At 29.8% G+C, this 16,221-nt stretch overlaps 1 protein-coding gene across 2 annotated transcripts in view; it reads left to right on the top strand.

Moving 5' to 3' along the window:
- Nucleotides 1-1,522: 1,522 nt before the first annotated feature.
- Lst (Limostatin) overlaps nt 1,523-16,221 on the top strand; it is a 40,328-nt gene continuing 25,629 nt past the window's right edge. Inside the window, exon 1 of one of the 2 annotated variants that reach the window (XM_075312098.1) lies at nt 1,523-2,007. In XM_075312098.1, the coding sequence (XP_075168213.1) occupies nt 1,987-2,007 (21 nt within the window). In that variant the 5' untranslated portion in view covers nt 1,523-1,986. The remainder of the gene's footprint in view (nt 2,008-16,221) is intronic. The other variant, XM_075312097.1, reaches the window with a different exon arrangement.

Raw genomic sequence — 16,221 nt, 5'->3', positions numbered from 1 at the left:
GTTATAATAAAATTTGCAACAAATATGTATAATTTCATGCATTTTTCTTACTGATTTAGTTTTCGTAGCGATTTTAGGGCTAAACTCGAACTTAATACTCACCTCACTCAAAAAAAAGTGAACTCTCTATTTCACTAAAGCCAATATAACTGTATTTTAGTTCATAGAAATATTATGTTTGGAGAAAGTTTTCTTTACTCCAATACTTTTTTGTGTCCGTTAGTTAAATTAACTAAACCCGAGGAAAAAAATATACTCAAATGAAGCATCAAGATAAACTAAATTCGTGTCTTCCACAAAATAGTTCAGAATTTCTTTAAATTTGTACATTTTACCAAAAAATGCGTCCATCGTGAACTTCGTATGTCACTAAAGACATTCTTGCAATTTTGGACTCCAAGTTTTTTCTTCAAACTACAAAATTTTCTTTAACAAGTGAAAAAACTTAGTTATGTCTAATAAATTTTCTTGTATTTGTCGAAAAATATTTACTTAGTTTTATGACATCGGCGTGATGCCAACGTTTGTAATACTGTTTAGTTAAAACTTTCTACAAATATTCAAAATTTTCTAAAACTAACCGAAAGTTTTCTTCCTGGTGGGTTCACTGTTTTTTCAGTGCTTAAAGTGAAAACTAAATCAGTAAAACAAGGCATAGTAGTCCATTGTAATTTACATAAATTGGCCGCTATGTGGCTTCAAATTACATAATGAAAATAAAAATAAATAAATAAAATTATACATATTTTGTTGCATATTTCATTATAACTTGATGGGGAATAGCCCAAAGCAAATTTTAACAAAGTTTTAATTCTTTAAAATGGATTATTAAAGAAAAGTAATCGTGAAAAAATGACGATTTTAGCGGCTAAACTCGAACTTAATACCCACCTTTTAGCGGCTCAACTCGAACTTAATACCCACCTTAAGGATGTGAGATATTTTAAAGATGCACCATGTGTCTATCTCGTCCGGTACTGGGTTTTGAAAACGTATACTCAATTGCAACAATTAACTTGTTTTACTATTACATTATGCCATTTAGGTAACCGCTAAAATCCTTTACAAAAAGAAACAGTGAAATTAGTCAGTCTGTAAAACATCACACGTACACTGTGTCGTCATTGCAACATGTGTGAATGATCACTGATTGAATTGGAATGACGATAGCTGTTGTTTTGTTTTTATTGTGAATTATTTGTTGTCACCATTGAAATGTTAAGCACAAAAACAAATATTCACGTACTAGCTAAACTTGCACACACATACACACTCACACAACGAGCAACAACAACAACAAAACAACTCAAGCCGAGTGAATTAACTAATCGTCATAATGAAGATGCTACCGGTACGAAGCAAGACAGGCCCCAAAGACTAAGCAAACAAAAGAGTAAACATACACTGAGATAATCGGACGGACGGACAGACACTCACTCACTCAGATCCAAGCAACAGCAAAGCCTGAGTGTTTTTATTTTTTTTTTTGCGCAGAACTGATTTGAACCTTTTTTACTTGTTTTTCGCTTTTTATATAAAAGTGATTTTGTCAACTTATTTTATTGACAGTAGCGGATCAGAATTCGAACAGTAAACATTGAAAAAGGTGTGAAATACGCAAAAGAACAAACAGAAAGCCTTCCAATCAAATTATTTTCTTAAATAAGGCAAATAAATTTTGTACCGAGTGAATGACAAAATTTTAGCAAATTTTATTAAAGATTCGATAAGAAAAACAAAGTACACCAAAAAAGGATTACAGTGAAAACGAAATCAAAATTTATTATAAAAGAAAAATTAAGTAAAATTCTATATATCAACAAAATCAAGTGAAAACATTGAACAAAGCCAACAAAGATCAAGTGATTAAGATTTGTGCCAGAGTTTGACATTGTAATTAACCAATTGTTAATAGAAACAAACGAAACCTGCTAATTGATATATAATTTTTGGAAAATAAATTTGTAAAGGACGAAATCTACCAAAATGTTTGCTGTAAATGGAAAGGTAAGATTTTAGCAAAAGAGATTCATAAACTGGCTTGCCAGACGTACTGGTTTTTGATAATTTTTTTGTCAAATACAGTTTTTGAAATATTGCATTTTTAAATGTACTAAAAACAGTACAGAAAAATACTGTTGTACTGTTTTTTTAGATTAAGTACCCTTTTTGGGAAAAAGTAGCGTACAGTTCAAATTCCATCATCTTCTTACGATTCGGCTACATCGTGCGTATGTTTTAGGTCCCTTGTGACGATAATTACATCAACCCTAAATCGAAATTAGATGATTCTTTTAGTTAATCGCTTTCCATTTTCCTGTTAGTCAAATATTCCAAGTTTGCTGCAGGAAATCTTTCTGGCTTAAGGTGGGTATTAAGTTCGAGTTTAGCCGCTAAAGTCGCTAAAGTGAAAACTAAATCAGTAAGAAAAATGCATGAAATTATACATTTTTGTTGCAAATTTTATTATAACTTGATGGGGAAAAGCCCAAAGCAAATTTTGACAAAGTTTGTATTCCTTAAAATGGATTATTAAAGAAAAGTAATCGTGAAAAAAATGACGTTTTTAGCGGCTAAACTCGAACTTAATACCCACCTTTATTGTTAAAAATATGAAAAAATTGAAGGATGTTGAGTTATCTTCTGACGACAGATTATCAAATTTGTGTGTAAACAATAGCCAGTAAGTTTTTAGCATATGCGAGAACTTTTTTTATTTGAGCTTTTAATGTTTATTCTTGAAATTTTTATTATTATTTTTTTATACTGCTAAATGTACTTTTTTTATTCTTGGAATTGTACTGGTTTTTTCTTGAATATATATACAGCCAATACAAAAACCGGCAAGCCTACACTGAAAAAAATATCACCAAAATATTTCCAATTGAAAAATTGATAGAAATTGAAGTAATATTTATTTAATATTTAAATATTTATTGATACAATTAATTTTTTAATCAAATTAAAAATAAAGTCATTGAAGAAAATGATTTAAATTTTTATGTAAAATATTAATGATCCCAATGAATATTTTAAGTAAATAAAAAAATATTTGAAATTAAAAATATAATTGAAAATTGTGTTCAGAAATCATTCTCAATTTTTGACTCAAGTCCAAAGAAAAATCCAACCAAATTAAATAAAATTTTTATTTAAAATATTAATGATACCAATGAATATTTTAAGTAAATAATTTTTTTTTTTGCAGTTATATTTATAATTGAAAATTATGTTCAGAAATCATTCTCAATCCGTAAGGAAGTATAAACTCTTATAAAATTTACATTACCTAAAGTTACTGTATAAACTCTTATTAAATTTATCTAAAGGCAAAAGGTAAATAATTATAAATAAATAGAAAAACAACAAATAATTTATGACTAAAATCAATCAATTATTTAATTGTACCAATTGAAAACCTAATTTAAAATGTCGAAGAAATCAATTAACTTTTTAATAAAATAAATGATAAAAAATATATTTTTGTTTCTAATCAATTTGGTGTTTAATACCCCAGCAAAAAAAGAGCTTCCAAAAAAGTAAAATCTGTGATCCGGAAATAGTGCAAACTTGGATCATCTCCAATGAATTGTACATGGGCTTGTCATAGGACGGAAGTACTCCCTTTTTGGATCCTTTGCATTGCTTTAGAACTTGTGCCCTGGAAGTTAATTTGAATGAAGAAATTTAAAAAGCGAAAAAAAAAATTTCAACCAATTTCACTTTTTTTTCATCAATATGTTTTATTACACAATTATTTTCTTATTATCTAATTTTTACAATTTGAAAAACATTTTCGCTCCGACCAGGGGTTGAACCTGGGTTTGCTGGCACCATAACAGAACGCCTTAGCACACTCAGCCACAAACGCCATTGAACATAAAGCGTCGAAAGGTCAATTCAAATGTTTGTGATATGATCGTAATACGACACCAAGGAATAACATTCTAATTGCTTCTCGAGATGTTCTTTATTAGTATGAACGAAAAAATAAGAAACGCAGGTTCAAATCTCACCAGCGGCAATTTTTTTTATAAAATATTTTTCTAAAAAAATATTTTTTTATGTCATGCATCGTTTTTATTTTCGGCATATATTTTCATATAAATATATTTTTTCCATTAAAAATCAACAAAAAAAATAAAAATTCTCGTAATTCTCAAAAGAACTTCCATGGAAGCGAAAAAGTCAAGCGGCACGGGTTCAAATCCCAGCGGGGATGAATTTTTTTATTATTATTTTTTTTACTTTTTTTATTAATTTCTATTTTTTTTTGTTTTTTATTAGTTTTCTATTTTTTTTTGTAAAATTTAATTATACAAAATTTGCACTTAAAATAGCCTGATTGCGTTCTTTCTAATACTTGTCCGCAAGGACTGCATCGGATGTTGAAAAAAATCATTGGGGGATCCCACGATGGTCAAAGGTTAAGTCGACTTAATTAAATAATAGATAAAAAGATTGCTGTTATATTGATAACAGGACATGTTATTAACCACATGGTCAAAGTTATTTCTATTATGCAGAATTTTGCTCTAAAGTTCTCATAACATCGTTTGATCTGCACTCGTGATTTTGTTATAAATTTTGAAATATGTATTTTCTTCTTTAATAACGTTTTATTATTTCAAGTATATTTGATAATTAGATTTTTTTTTTGTTTTATTTGTTGAATAATTATTGCTTCTTCGATCTTATTGACAATTAAATAAGAAAAATACGTATTACTAATTTAATTAAATTTCAATTTTCTTTATTTTCAAGTGATTTAATTCAATTATTTTTTTTTCTTTTCGAAATTTATTTTAATCAATTTAAATACTGTAATTAAAATTGTATTACTTTATTTCAACTTAATTTTAAGCAATTTAGGTAAATACAATTAAATTAAATTTTAATTTAATTATTTAATTTAATAATTTAATTATTAATTTTAAGCGATGCTATAATGTTATATTGCAATAATAATTAAACAAATATTCTTCAATTTAATATAATCTAATTTATTGAAACTTTGCTTGACTGAATTTTATTCAATTCAATTTAATTTAATGTAATATAATTTTAATTATACTACAATATTATTAGATTAAAACATATTAACTTTAATTACATTAAACTAAGGTGGACTGAGTTAGGTTTTGACTTGAAAAGAGTCCAAATAATTAAACTAAAATAAACTACATCCCAGCAAAAAAAGCGTCGCCAAAAAAGTAGTGCAAATATTCTTTTTGGATGCGGACGTGGTGCAAAATTGGCGTAGAAGCGATGAATTTAACATGGGTTTGTCATAGGACGGATGTCCACCATTTCCACAGCCATTGCACTGAATATGCACCACTTCTTTAGATGTGATCCGAATTCAGTGTTTTGGATGTGAATTAAAAAATGTTGTCGTATTTTGACAAATAATTAATTTTTATAATTTTTTTATGATTTTTAATGCAATCTAACGCTTGTCTGAAACCCTTGACCGCAAATATTTTCAAAATTTCGCAATTTTTCTAGAATGAATTTAGACGAAATTTATACCATTTAATTAATCCTTACCCTGATTTTAACATATTTGAAACAAAAAATGTTAAAATTGCCTTTTAAAAGTAAGAAAAAAGCGAGTTATAAAAAATTGAATTAAAAGAACTTCCTGAGTAGTCAAAATAAAGAAGAAAGAACATTTTTGTGCTAATAAAGTTGTGCTTTTAGAATTACTTCCAATTTTTGTTTGCTGGGATGTTAATTACAAATTCCAAAATAACTCCAAATTTCAGTCAAATTAAATGAAATTCATGTAACTTAACAAAATGTAATATAATTAAAAAAAAGAACTTGAAATAATTTAAAAGTTTAAGAATTTAACATAATTACACCCATTTTATATTGAACTTGGCTACATTAAATAACAATCAATTGCACTCAATAATGTATTGTACGAGTAAAAATACCTCAAAACTATTAAGTTTAGACAATTAAAATAAATACAGCCAATTTCTCATATCCGAAACGAATGCTTTTGTTCGACTAGAATGCCCAAAACAGCTGAATTTATAAAGGAAAATCAGCTGTTTTTGGCATTTGGCAGTCGAATGAAAGCGTTCGTTTCGAATATGAGAAATTGGCTGTAAGTTGTTGCAGTTATAACATAAAACATGTCTTCTGTATGGCAGGGGTTAAATAAATTTAGCCCAATTTTATTTCCATGTTACTGATATGGTGCTCTTCCCAATTTTCAAGCCCAAACGGCGTGCTTCATCGTGTCGGACACGGTGATTATAAGTCATTATTTGCAAGCATGCGGTATTGTTCTTAGTAAGCAATTTGTCATCTACCCAGCTTTTGCTGGGAGTTCTTAGTCATGCTGCTAACACAATTTGAAATATCTTTAACTAACAAAATTAAAATTATATTTAGCGTACAATCATTGCAAATAAAACCACAAGAGAAAACCAAACAAAAACCTTCAGATTTAAATTTAATTCGATTAAGCAACATTAACATGATTGTCATACAATTTACTCATCCTTTGGCAATGACTAAGTTTAACAGAAATATACCCAATTTTATATTTAAATTTATTTTTAATACACAAATTACCAAATCCAATAAATGAATGTTAGTTAAATGGTTACGAAAAGTTTTTTCTGATTCAATCGCCAATTAATTTTTTAACTGAAATCTCTTCAATTACGAAAATGATAGTATCAATCACAATTTTAATTGGCCATAAAAAATTTCAGTTAATTTTTTAATTGATTCAAATAAAAATTAAATTGATGTTTATTGCAAAAAATCAATTAATTTTTTAAATGATTCAATCAAAAATTTAATGTCGATTGCAAAAATCAATTAATTTTTAAATTGATTCAATCAAAAATTTAATTCACCTATGAGGACTATATCAGATTCTGGATTTATAAGAACCATTTTTGTTTGAGTTTTTGATGAATCATTAACATCTCTTGTAAGTGTGCAAGAAAATTATAAAATAACGTCTTGATTTGAAATCTTAAATCTGTAGAAGTAAAATCTGGAAATTTTACATTGAGTTTCAAGCAATTTTCATGATCAGTGCGCCTTCTACACCCTCAAGAAGTGAAGTCGGTCTATATGGAGGCATTACCAAATGGACCGATAAAAACTTAATCCGATACACGTTTTTGTGAGCATAAAATAACAGAATATTTACAATTTCAGGCAAATCAGATAAAAACTACGGTTTCTAGAAACCCAAGGAGTTAAATCGGGAGATCGTTCTTATGGGGTTATACTAAAATATGGACCGATACTCGCCGTTTTCGGCACACCTCTTTATGACCCTAAAATACCTCTAGATTTCCAATGTCAGGCAAATAGGATAAAAACTTCGGATTCTAGAAGCCCAAGAAGTAAAATCGGGAAATCGGTCTATATGGGGGCTATACCAACATATGGACCGATACTCACCATTTTCGGCACACCTCTTTATGGTCCTAAAATACCTCTAGATTTCCAATTTCAGACAAATTGGATAAAAACTACGGTTTCTATAAGCCCTAGACCCCAAATCGGGAGGTCGTTTTATATGGGGACCATACCAAAACATGGACCGATACTCACAATTTTTGGCACACGTTTTTGTGGTTCTACAATACCTCTAGATTTCCAATTTCAGGTAAATTGAATAAAAACTGCGGTTTCTATAAACTCAAGAAGTAAAATCGGGAGATCGGTCTATGTGGGGGCTATACCAAAATATGGACCGATATAGCCCATCTTCGAACTTGACCTGCCTGCAGACAAAAGACGAGTTTGTGCAAAATTTCAGCACGATTGCTTCATTATTGAAGACTGTAGCGTGATTACAACAGACAGACAGACAGACGGACATCGTTATATCGTCTTAGAATTTGCTCCCTGATCAAGAATATATATACTTTATATAGTCGGAAATCGATATTTCGATGTGTTACAAACGGAATGACAAACTTATTATACCCCCGTCACCATTCTATGGTGGTGGGTATAAAAACAGTGAAAATGTTCTTTTCAGAAGTGGTGAAAAATAGGCTTACAAGCAATGAAATTAAAATTTTTTTTCCTAGCTTTTTTCACTTTTATAACTACGTAAGGCGTTTTGACTAATACTAGAAAACATTTTATCACAAATTCCACGTATGCCAAGAAATGGATTGGTACACTTTTAAAATATTTTTTTTTGTTTTTTTTTTTTTTATGGAAATTCCAATTAGTTTAATTATTCTTACTGTATTTTATACTCTGTAAAATTCAGATTTTTTTTTTTAAATTTTAAAAACTCGCAAAATTGTCTTTTCCAAATTTGCAGAAAAATCGAAGATTCGATTATTGCAAAAGTCGACTTTTTGATTCTCATTGCAATCCATAATATATCATTAGAGGTCTATTTACTGTACAATTCTTGGTTTAAGCCCCCACTTTTTAGAGCAACTTGTTCGTCTTGGCAAAACTACTGTCCTCGCAGAAAAAGAATTTTTTGGATCAATCATGAAATTAATTTAAAATTATTTTTAATTGAAATTCATTTCAGGATTAAATCTACACAAAAAAAATTTTCTGATTCAATCACGAAATTAATTGATTCAATTAATTTTTTAATTGAAATGTCTTCAATCACGAAAATGATAGTATCAATCACAGTTTTAATTGGGCATAGAAAACATTATTGATTAAAAAATTAATTGATTTCATTAGCAAATTTCAGTTAATTTTTTAATTGATTCAATTGAAAATTTAATTGATGCTAATTGGAAAACTCAATTATTTTTTTATTAAAAAAGGTAACTATTTTCAATTACTTTCTGAATTGGCTTGGAGTTTTTAGTTTGTTCACAATTGATTGTTTGAAATACATTTTTAATTAAAAATTTAAACAAATGTTCATCACTTTTTTTAACTGATTTAGTCTTCCGAATTTAATTAAATAGTTAATTGTATCAATTACTAGTTTAATTAAAAATTTCAATCATTGACATAATTAAGTTAATGTTTCTATCTTGATTAAAAAGTTAATTGTATCAATTTATTAATTGAAAAAATTTTCAACTTCAATTAACTTTTTAATTGGAAATATTTTGGTGATATTTTCTTCTGTGTAAATTAATTTTTTGATTAAAATTAATTTCGAAACTAATTTTCAAAATGAATAAAATCATCATAAAAAATTAATGTATTCAATTAAAAACTTAATTACATTTGATACAGTTTCAATTAAGATTTTAACTAATAAAATAACTGTGATATTTTTCTCTACGTTCACTCAAAACAATATTGAATAACTAAAATAGATAAAAAGAATTATTAAAGCAAAAAGAAGAAAAAAAATGCTTCTAACTAGAATTTTTGACCGGTCTTTGTCAAAGCTACTTCAAGATTTACCCAAAACAGGATATCTTTCTTGTTAACAAAATTCTGTTAACGGCAAAAATTTTTTTTTTTGATTATCCAATAAATCGATAGTGAAGCCATTGCATGGACTGATACAAATTGTATTCATTTACATTTGTCTAATTAAATGCAAATATTTCGAAAAAGAAGTAATTTATTACTTTGCTTGAGAAGAAGAGTAACCTTATACTAAAAGAATATCAAACAAGTTTTCTTGCTCTGGTTTTATTATTATTGGTATTTTTTTAGGTTTCTACTTTCTGATGATTAACAGTTTGATTTTGGGTTTTGAAATAAAATATCTGATGGTAATCATCACTGTAGATGTAGATAATGATGATGATGATGATGATCTACTATTAATTGATTCTTAATGTAGACTACACAATGAACAACAAAAAAAAAACAGGATTTAAATTTAAAATTTAATTTAATTTAATTTAACCATTTTATACATATATTGTAGAGATATGTATAGAAAGTCACCGTTTTGTTTTAAAAATCTTTTTTTAAATCTTTTGCAGTATTTTCTGCTCACTTAGCACTGTACGGTTCCATTAACAAATTTTTATTATTATTATTTTTTTGATAAGAAGGGATATAGAATATCCGATATTTTTAATATTTTTACAAGGTCGACCACGGAACCACTGATTAGTCGGTCTTTCTGGTGTTTAGTTGTTATGCTAGTGAATTTAGCTACCGCTACTGCTACCACCAGGTAATCATTTGGCCATATGAAAATGCTTAAATATCGAAAATATCCATATTTCTTTGATATGATTCTAATTAAATAAAAGTCGTCGATGATTTTTATAGAACTGGATGTTAAATATTTTTGTTGTTATTATTGTGTGTGTGGTTGTTTTTTTATTAATAAACACTTATCGAAGAGGAATGGAAGCAAAAATGAAAACACATTTTAAGCAAACTCATAAGGAAGTTGTCTTGAAAAAAAAAAACAATCATAAGAAATCATCATGATTTGATGGCTTCATTACCACCGCATGATTATACGCATTTTTGATGTTATGTCTTCCAAATAACAAGCCATTGGACTTTTAAGCTTCAGCACCCAAATGGACAGAGGTAATTTTTAATTCTATTACATTTGACACTTCTGTCAAATTGGTAGTTATCAGTGAACGTTATAGTAAAAGTAGTTGGGTAGGAAAGTATTTATACTTTGTTTTCATTTTATGGTTCAATATCAAAATATGTCGGAAATAACGTTAAATTCAAAGAATCACTTTAGATATGGTCAAATTGGCTACATTTAAAAAGAATTATGGCCTTCAAACGGCCGGAAAAGCCATCACACGAATGTGACTCTGCGGTATTTTGGCACATTCCCGGCTAAGCGCCGTTTTGAGATGATCAAAACATTTGTTCGTTTTTAATGCCAACCTTACTCTGCAAAATGCCTCAAATATAATCTACCAAAAATTAAAGAACAATTTATCAAAAATCTACCAAATTTAAAAAATCTTATTTTGAAGTTTTTGATTATATATTGTCGTCTATATTTCTATAGAATATTACGCCAAATTTTATTTCTATAATATTTTAGCCAACATTTTATTTCTATAGAAAATTTTACCACAATTTTATTTCTATAGAAAATTTTGTCAAAATTTTATTTCTATAGAAAATTTTGCCAAAATTTTATTTCTGTAGAAAATTTTGCCACAATTTTATTTCTATAGAAAATTTTGCCAAAATTTTGTTTCTATAGAACATTTTGCCAAAAATTTTGTTTCTATAGAACATTTTGCCAAAATTTTATTTCTATAGAAAATTCTGTCAAAATGTTATTTCTATAGAAAATTTTGTCAACATTTTATTTCTATTGAAAATTTTGTCAAAATTTTATTTCTATAGAAAATTTTACCAAAAAAATTTTTCTACAGAAATTTTTTGTAAAAATTTTCTTTCTATAGAACATTTTTTAAAAATTGTATTTCTATAGAACATTTTTTAAAAATGTTATTTCTATAGAAAATTTTGCCAAATTTTATTTCTATAATATTTCTGTCAAAATTTTATTTCCATAGAAAATTTTGCCAAAATTTTATTTCTATAGAAAATTTTGCCAAAATTTTATTTCTATAGAAAATTTTACCAAAATTTTATTTCTATACAAAATTTTGCCAAAATTTTATTTCTATAGAAAATTTTATCAAAATTTTATTTCTATACAAAATTTTGCCAAATTTTATTTCTATACAAAATTTTGCCAAAATTTTATTTCTATACAAAATTTTGCCAAAATTTTATATCTATACGATATGTTGTCAAAAGTTTATTTCTATAGAAAATTTTGCCAAAATTTTATTTCTGTAGAAAATTTTGCCAACACTTTCTTTCTATACAGTGGCCATTTTGGACAAGTCGTGTATGAGTTCTTCTCATCCCAAAATCGACAATTTTCAAAAGATTTTTATACCCTTCACCACTACTGTGGTACAGGGTATAATAAGTTTGTGCATTTGTATGTAATGCCAAGAAATAGTGGTCATAGACCCATCTTTTAGTATACCGATCGGCTTAGAATTAAATTCCGTCCGTCTGTCTGTATATGTAATTTTGTGCACAAAGTACAGCTTGCAATTTAAGTCCGATCGTCCTCAAATTTGACATAGGGCCGTTTCTTGGGACAGAGACAATCGCTATTGGTTTTGGAAAAAATCGGTTCAGATTTAGATATAGCTGCTATATATATTTATCCCCGATTTGGCCATAGTTAGCGTGTTTATCAACCGATTTTCTTGAAATGCCGTACATCCAAATATTTTATGAATCTCGAAAATCTTGCAAAATATCAGCCAAATCGGTTCAGATTTAGATATAGCTCCCATATATATCTTTCGTCCGATTTAGACTCATATGACCACAGAGGCCAAAGTTTACTACCGATCTTCGTTAAATTTTGCACAGAGCACAGAGAATTGACATTCTACCAATGCTTGGTAAATTTGATTGAAATCTGTTGAAATTTAGATATAGCTCCCATATATATTTTTCGTCCGATTTGAACTTATATGGCCACAAAAGCCAGAGTTTTGTCATGATTTGCTTCAAATTTAGCACAAGGGCTATGTTTAATAGTATCGTTAAGTGTGTCAAATTTTGTTAAAAATCGGTTCAGATTTAGATATAGCTCATATATATATCTTTCGCCCGATTTGGACTTATATGGTCTCAAAAGCCAGAGTTTTGCCCTGACTTACTTCAAATTTTGCACAATCGGTACTTTTAACGATACTATTGTATGTGCCAAATATGGTCAAAATCGATTCAGATATAGATATAGCTCCCATATATCTTTCGTCCGATTTGAACTTATGTGGCCTCAAAATCCAGGATTTTGCCGTGATTTGCTTCAAATTTCACACAAGGAGTACGTTTAGTAGTATCGGTAATTTTGCCAATTTTGGTTGAAATCGGTTCAGATTTAGATATGGCTCCCATATATATCTTCCGTCCGCTTTGCACTCATATGACCAGAGGGGCCAAAGTTATACTCCCATTTACGTGAAATTTCGCATAGATAGCAGAATTATGTTATTATTCTAACTATATATGTCAAATTTAGTCAAAATCGGTTCAGATTATATATAGCTCCCATATATACGTACACCAGAGTTGGGGAGATATGGTAGATTGTTACACTTTTTAGACCCATTTTCAATGGAAGTTTCCTGCAATTAACTGGATAGCGTTAGCCGATTTAAATTTTAATTCTAGAGATTTTGTAGAAGTAAAAAAATGGTCTCCTTTATATAGCTTCCAGCAAATGTTAAGTAGTTGAGATGGTAACACAAATTTTGGCCTACATAGGGGTGAAGGGTATAATATAGTCGGTCCCGCCCGACTTTAGACTTTACTTACTTGTTTTTATTAAAAAAAAAAAAAAAAAAAGTCAAAGCACCGATTGCTAAGCCGATCTCAATTACAAAAAGACTCATATATCCACTGACTAACTGTAAAAGGTCTCATCATCCTACCTATATGCTTATTACAAAAAAAAAAAAAAAACATATGTCCCCACCTTGGGGATTTTTGATACGAATTTTGGGAATACTATAGTCAGCAATATTTTTCAAAATATTTTTTCTTGAAAAACTGAATAAAAATCATAATGATATCGTAATTAGTCCAAAAAAAATGCCCGAGGTGACCAACATTCAACGCCTATAGGTCAGCCCGTGGGACCCACAAGCTTGCAAACTTCGAGGAAAAAATTATGTTGATATCGTACGCTGCAGAATTATTTCCAAACAAGCGATTTGGAACCACTGTTCGTCGTTCGATTCTCCGTCCGTGCAAATGGTCAAATTTAAAATTAATTTGACAGAACTGATATGCGCTTCTACACGCTCAAAAAATCGCTTCTATAACTTTTGTACTCCCAAACACATTCGTCCGTGTACACTCTGTGAATTACAGAAGAGAAAGTGGTAAGATTTCCAAACGGGAATAATTTTGCAAAAGTACATTTAGTTCTGCAAAATCTGTTTAAATTTTACGAATGGTTGTTCTTTAGACTGAAATTTGGAGTAATGCAAGTGCAACCACAGTCAGACTTATTTCTTCGGGTTATATAATTTTTAACTATGAAATAAGAATGCATTCTCGCGTATCTAAAGTGGAAATTTTTATGTGTAATTTTGTGTTTTTACAACGAGTGCAGCTTAAAACCTTAACAAATGGTAAGTACAGAGCCAGCCTCTTCAATTTTCTAAGGCTCTTGAAAGCTCTTCTTTGAATCTGTTTTCAATTCAATTCTATTCAATGTACATAAACATTACCTTACTTACCATTTGTAAACTAAATTCATCCACAACCTTTCAATGAATATACCTTCAGTGACTAATCGCTTACTTTTCTATTATATTGTACAGCGAAATACAATATTATACAATATGATACTAAGAAACTCCATTATTTCTAATCCCTAATCTATATTGCATTCATATTGTACAATACTTGACACTATCGGAAATATGACTTACTCATGATCAGATTTATTTGTGTTCAAAAATACCTATTACATGCAGGAATAGGTATTTTGATTTTTTTTTTTTTTTGTTTTTATAATAAAAATTTCGTAAATTTCAAATACATTCGGAAAACAACATCGCACTCAATTGCGCAGATAAGTGACTCAATTTCTTTTTTGAAGAACAAGAATTACCGTACAAATCAATCAAATTGCAATAAAAAACTAAAGCGTGGATCTCTTGGTCTATAATAATATTACTTTTCGAAGATGTCGGTGTACACGAAGCATCTCTATTTGGAATCAGAGTCTACACTTCTCGAACATAGGTTCCGGTAGACAACAGTCACGTGCTATTTTTCCAACCACAGCGATAGCTGTCTGTCTGCCTGTTTGCGCTGAATGTTTAGCCAACACATGAAATATGAAATTAAGGGTATCTGTACCTGAACTGTTACCGAACTGTAAGCATTGATTTCACTAGCACAATACCCACTTTTCAGTTTTTGCCTAAAGCTATTGGGTTCTGCTTTCCTTCCAATATAACTCTGAGGTTCATCGTAATATCAAATAGAATTTCCATTCCCGGAACCAAATTCGGGAACATTTGTGTCTTTTGAAGTTATAGTTTAAGGTCGATTTTAGTATTAGATCTGAAGAACTCGTTGGATAATATAATGTTCCGAAAAGCTCTGTTGGGTGAACTATTGTTCCGAAGAACTCATTGAAGGAACTATAGATCCAAAGAGCTCTGTAGGGCAACTGTAGATGCGATAAACTCAGTGGTGAAGTGTAGATCCGAACAAGACGGTGAGAGATCTATAGATCCAAAGGACTCGCTTGGGGAATTTTAGATACAAATAATTCAATGATAGAACTGTAGATCCGTAGAAGTCAGTTGTTACACTATAAATACGAAGAAGAAAGTGAAATACTAAGATGAAGAACTCAGTGGAAGGACTATAGATACGCAAATCCGAAGAACTCAAATGGGGAAACCGCAGATCCGCAGGATACGAAGAAGTTAGGGAGAGGACTAAAGATGCGCAAAACTGATTTGAGGGAACTGTAAATCCAAAGACTTATTGTGATGAAATTCAAAGAACTCAGTGGAGGAACTAAAGATCAGAAGAACTACGTGGTGGCACTGAACAATCGAAGAACTCTGTATGAGGACTAGGTTAGGTTAGGTTAGGTTATGTGGCAGCCCGATGTATCAGGCTCACTTAGACTATTCAGTCCATTGTGATACCACAGTGGTGAACTTGTCTCCTATCACTGAGTGCTGCCGATTCCATGTTAAGGACCTCCTTTTTATAGCCGAGTCCGAACGACGTTCCACATTCCAGTGAAACCACTTAGAGAAGCTTTGAAACCCTCAAAAATGTAACCAGCATTACTGAGGTGGGATAATACACCGCTGTAAGTTCGAGTAACTAAGTAGCGGGACTGTAGATACGAAGAATTCAGTGGCGAAACTGTAGATCCGAAGAAATCAGTGGTGCAACTGTAGACCCCAGAATTCAGTGTTGGAATTGTAGATCCGAAGAACTCAGTGGAAGGACTATAGAGCCGCAAACCTCAGTTGAAAAAACTTTAGATCCGAAGGACTAGGTGAGAGGATTATAGATCCGAAAAAAACTCAGTTGAGGTAACCCAATGGGGGAACAATAGATTCGAAGATCTCGGTGGTGGAACTGTAGACCCCATAATTCAGTGTTGGAACTGCAGATTCGAAGAACTCACTTGGGGAACTGTAAGTCCGAATAACAAAGTGTCGGAACTGTAGATACGAAGAAATCAGTGGTGGGACTGTAGAT

The sequence above is a fragment of the Haematobia irritans genome, chromosome 5 (assembly GCF_050003625.1).
Source record: "Haematobia irritans isolate KBUSLIRL chromosome 5, ASM5000362v1, whole genome shotgun sequence".
NCBI classification, from domain to species: Eukaryota; Metazoa; Arthropoda; class Insecta; order Diptera; family Muscidae; genus Haematobia; species Haematobia irritans.
Note: the sequence above shows the minus strand (reverse complement) of the source record. Positions and strands in the feature narration are given on the sequence as shown.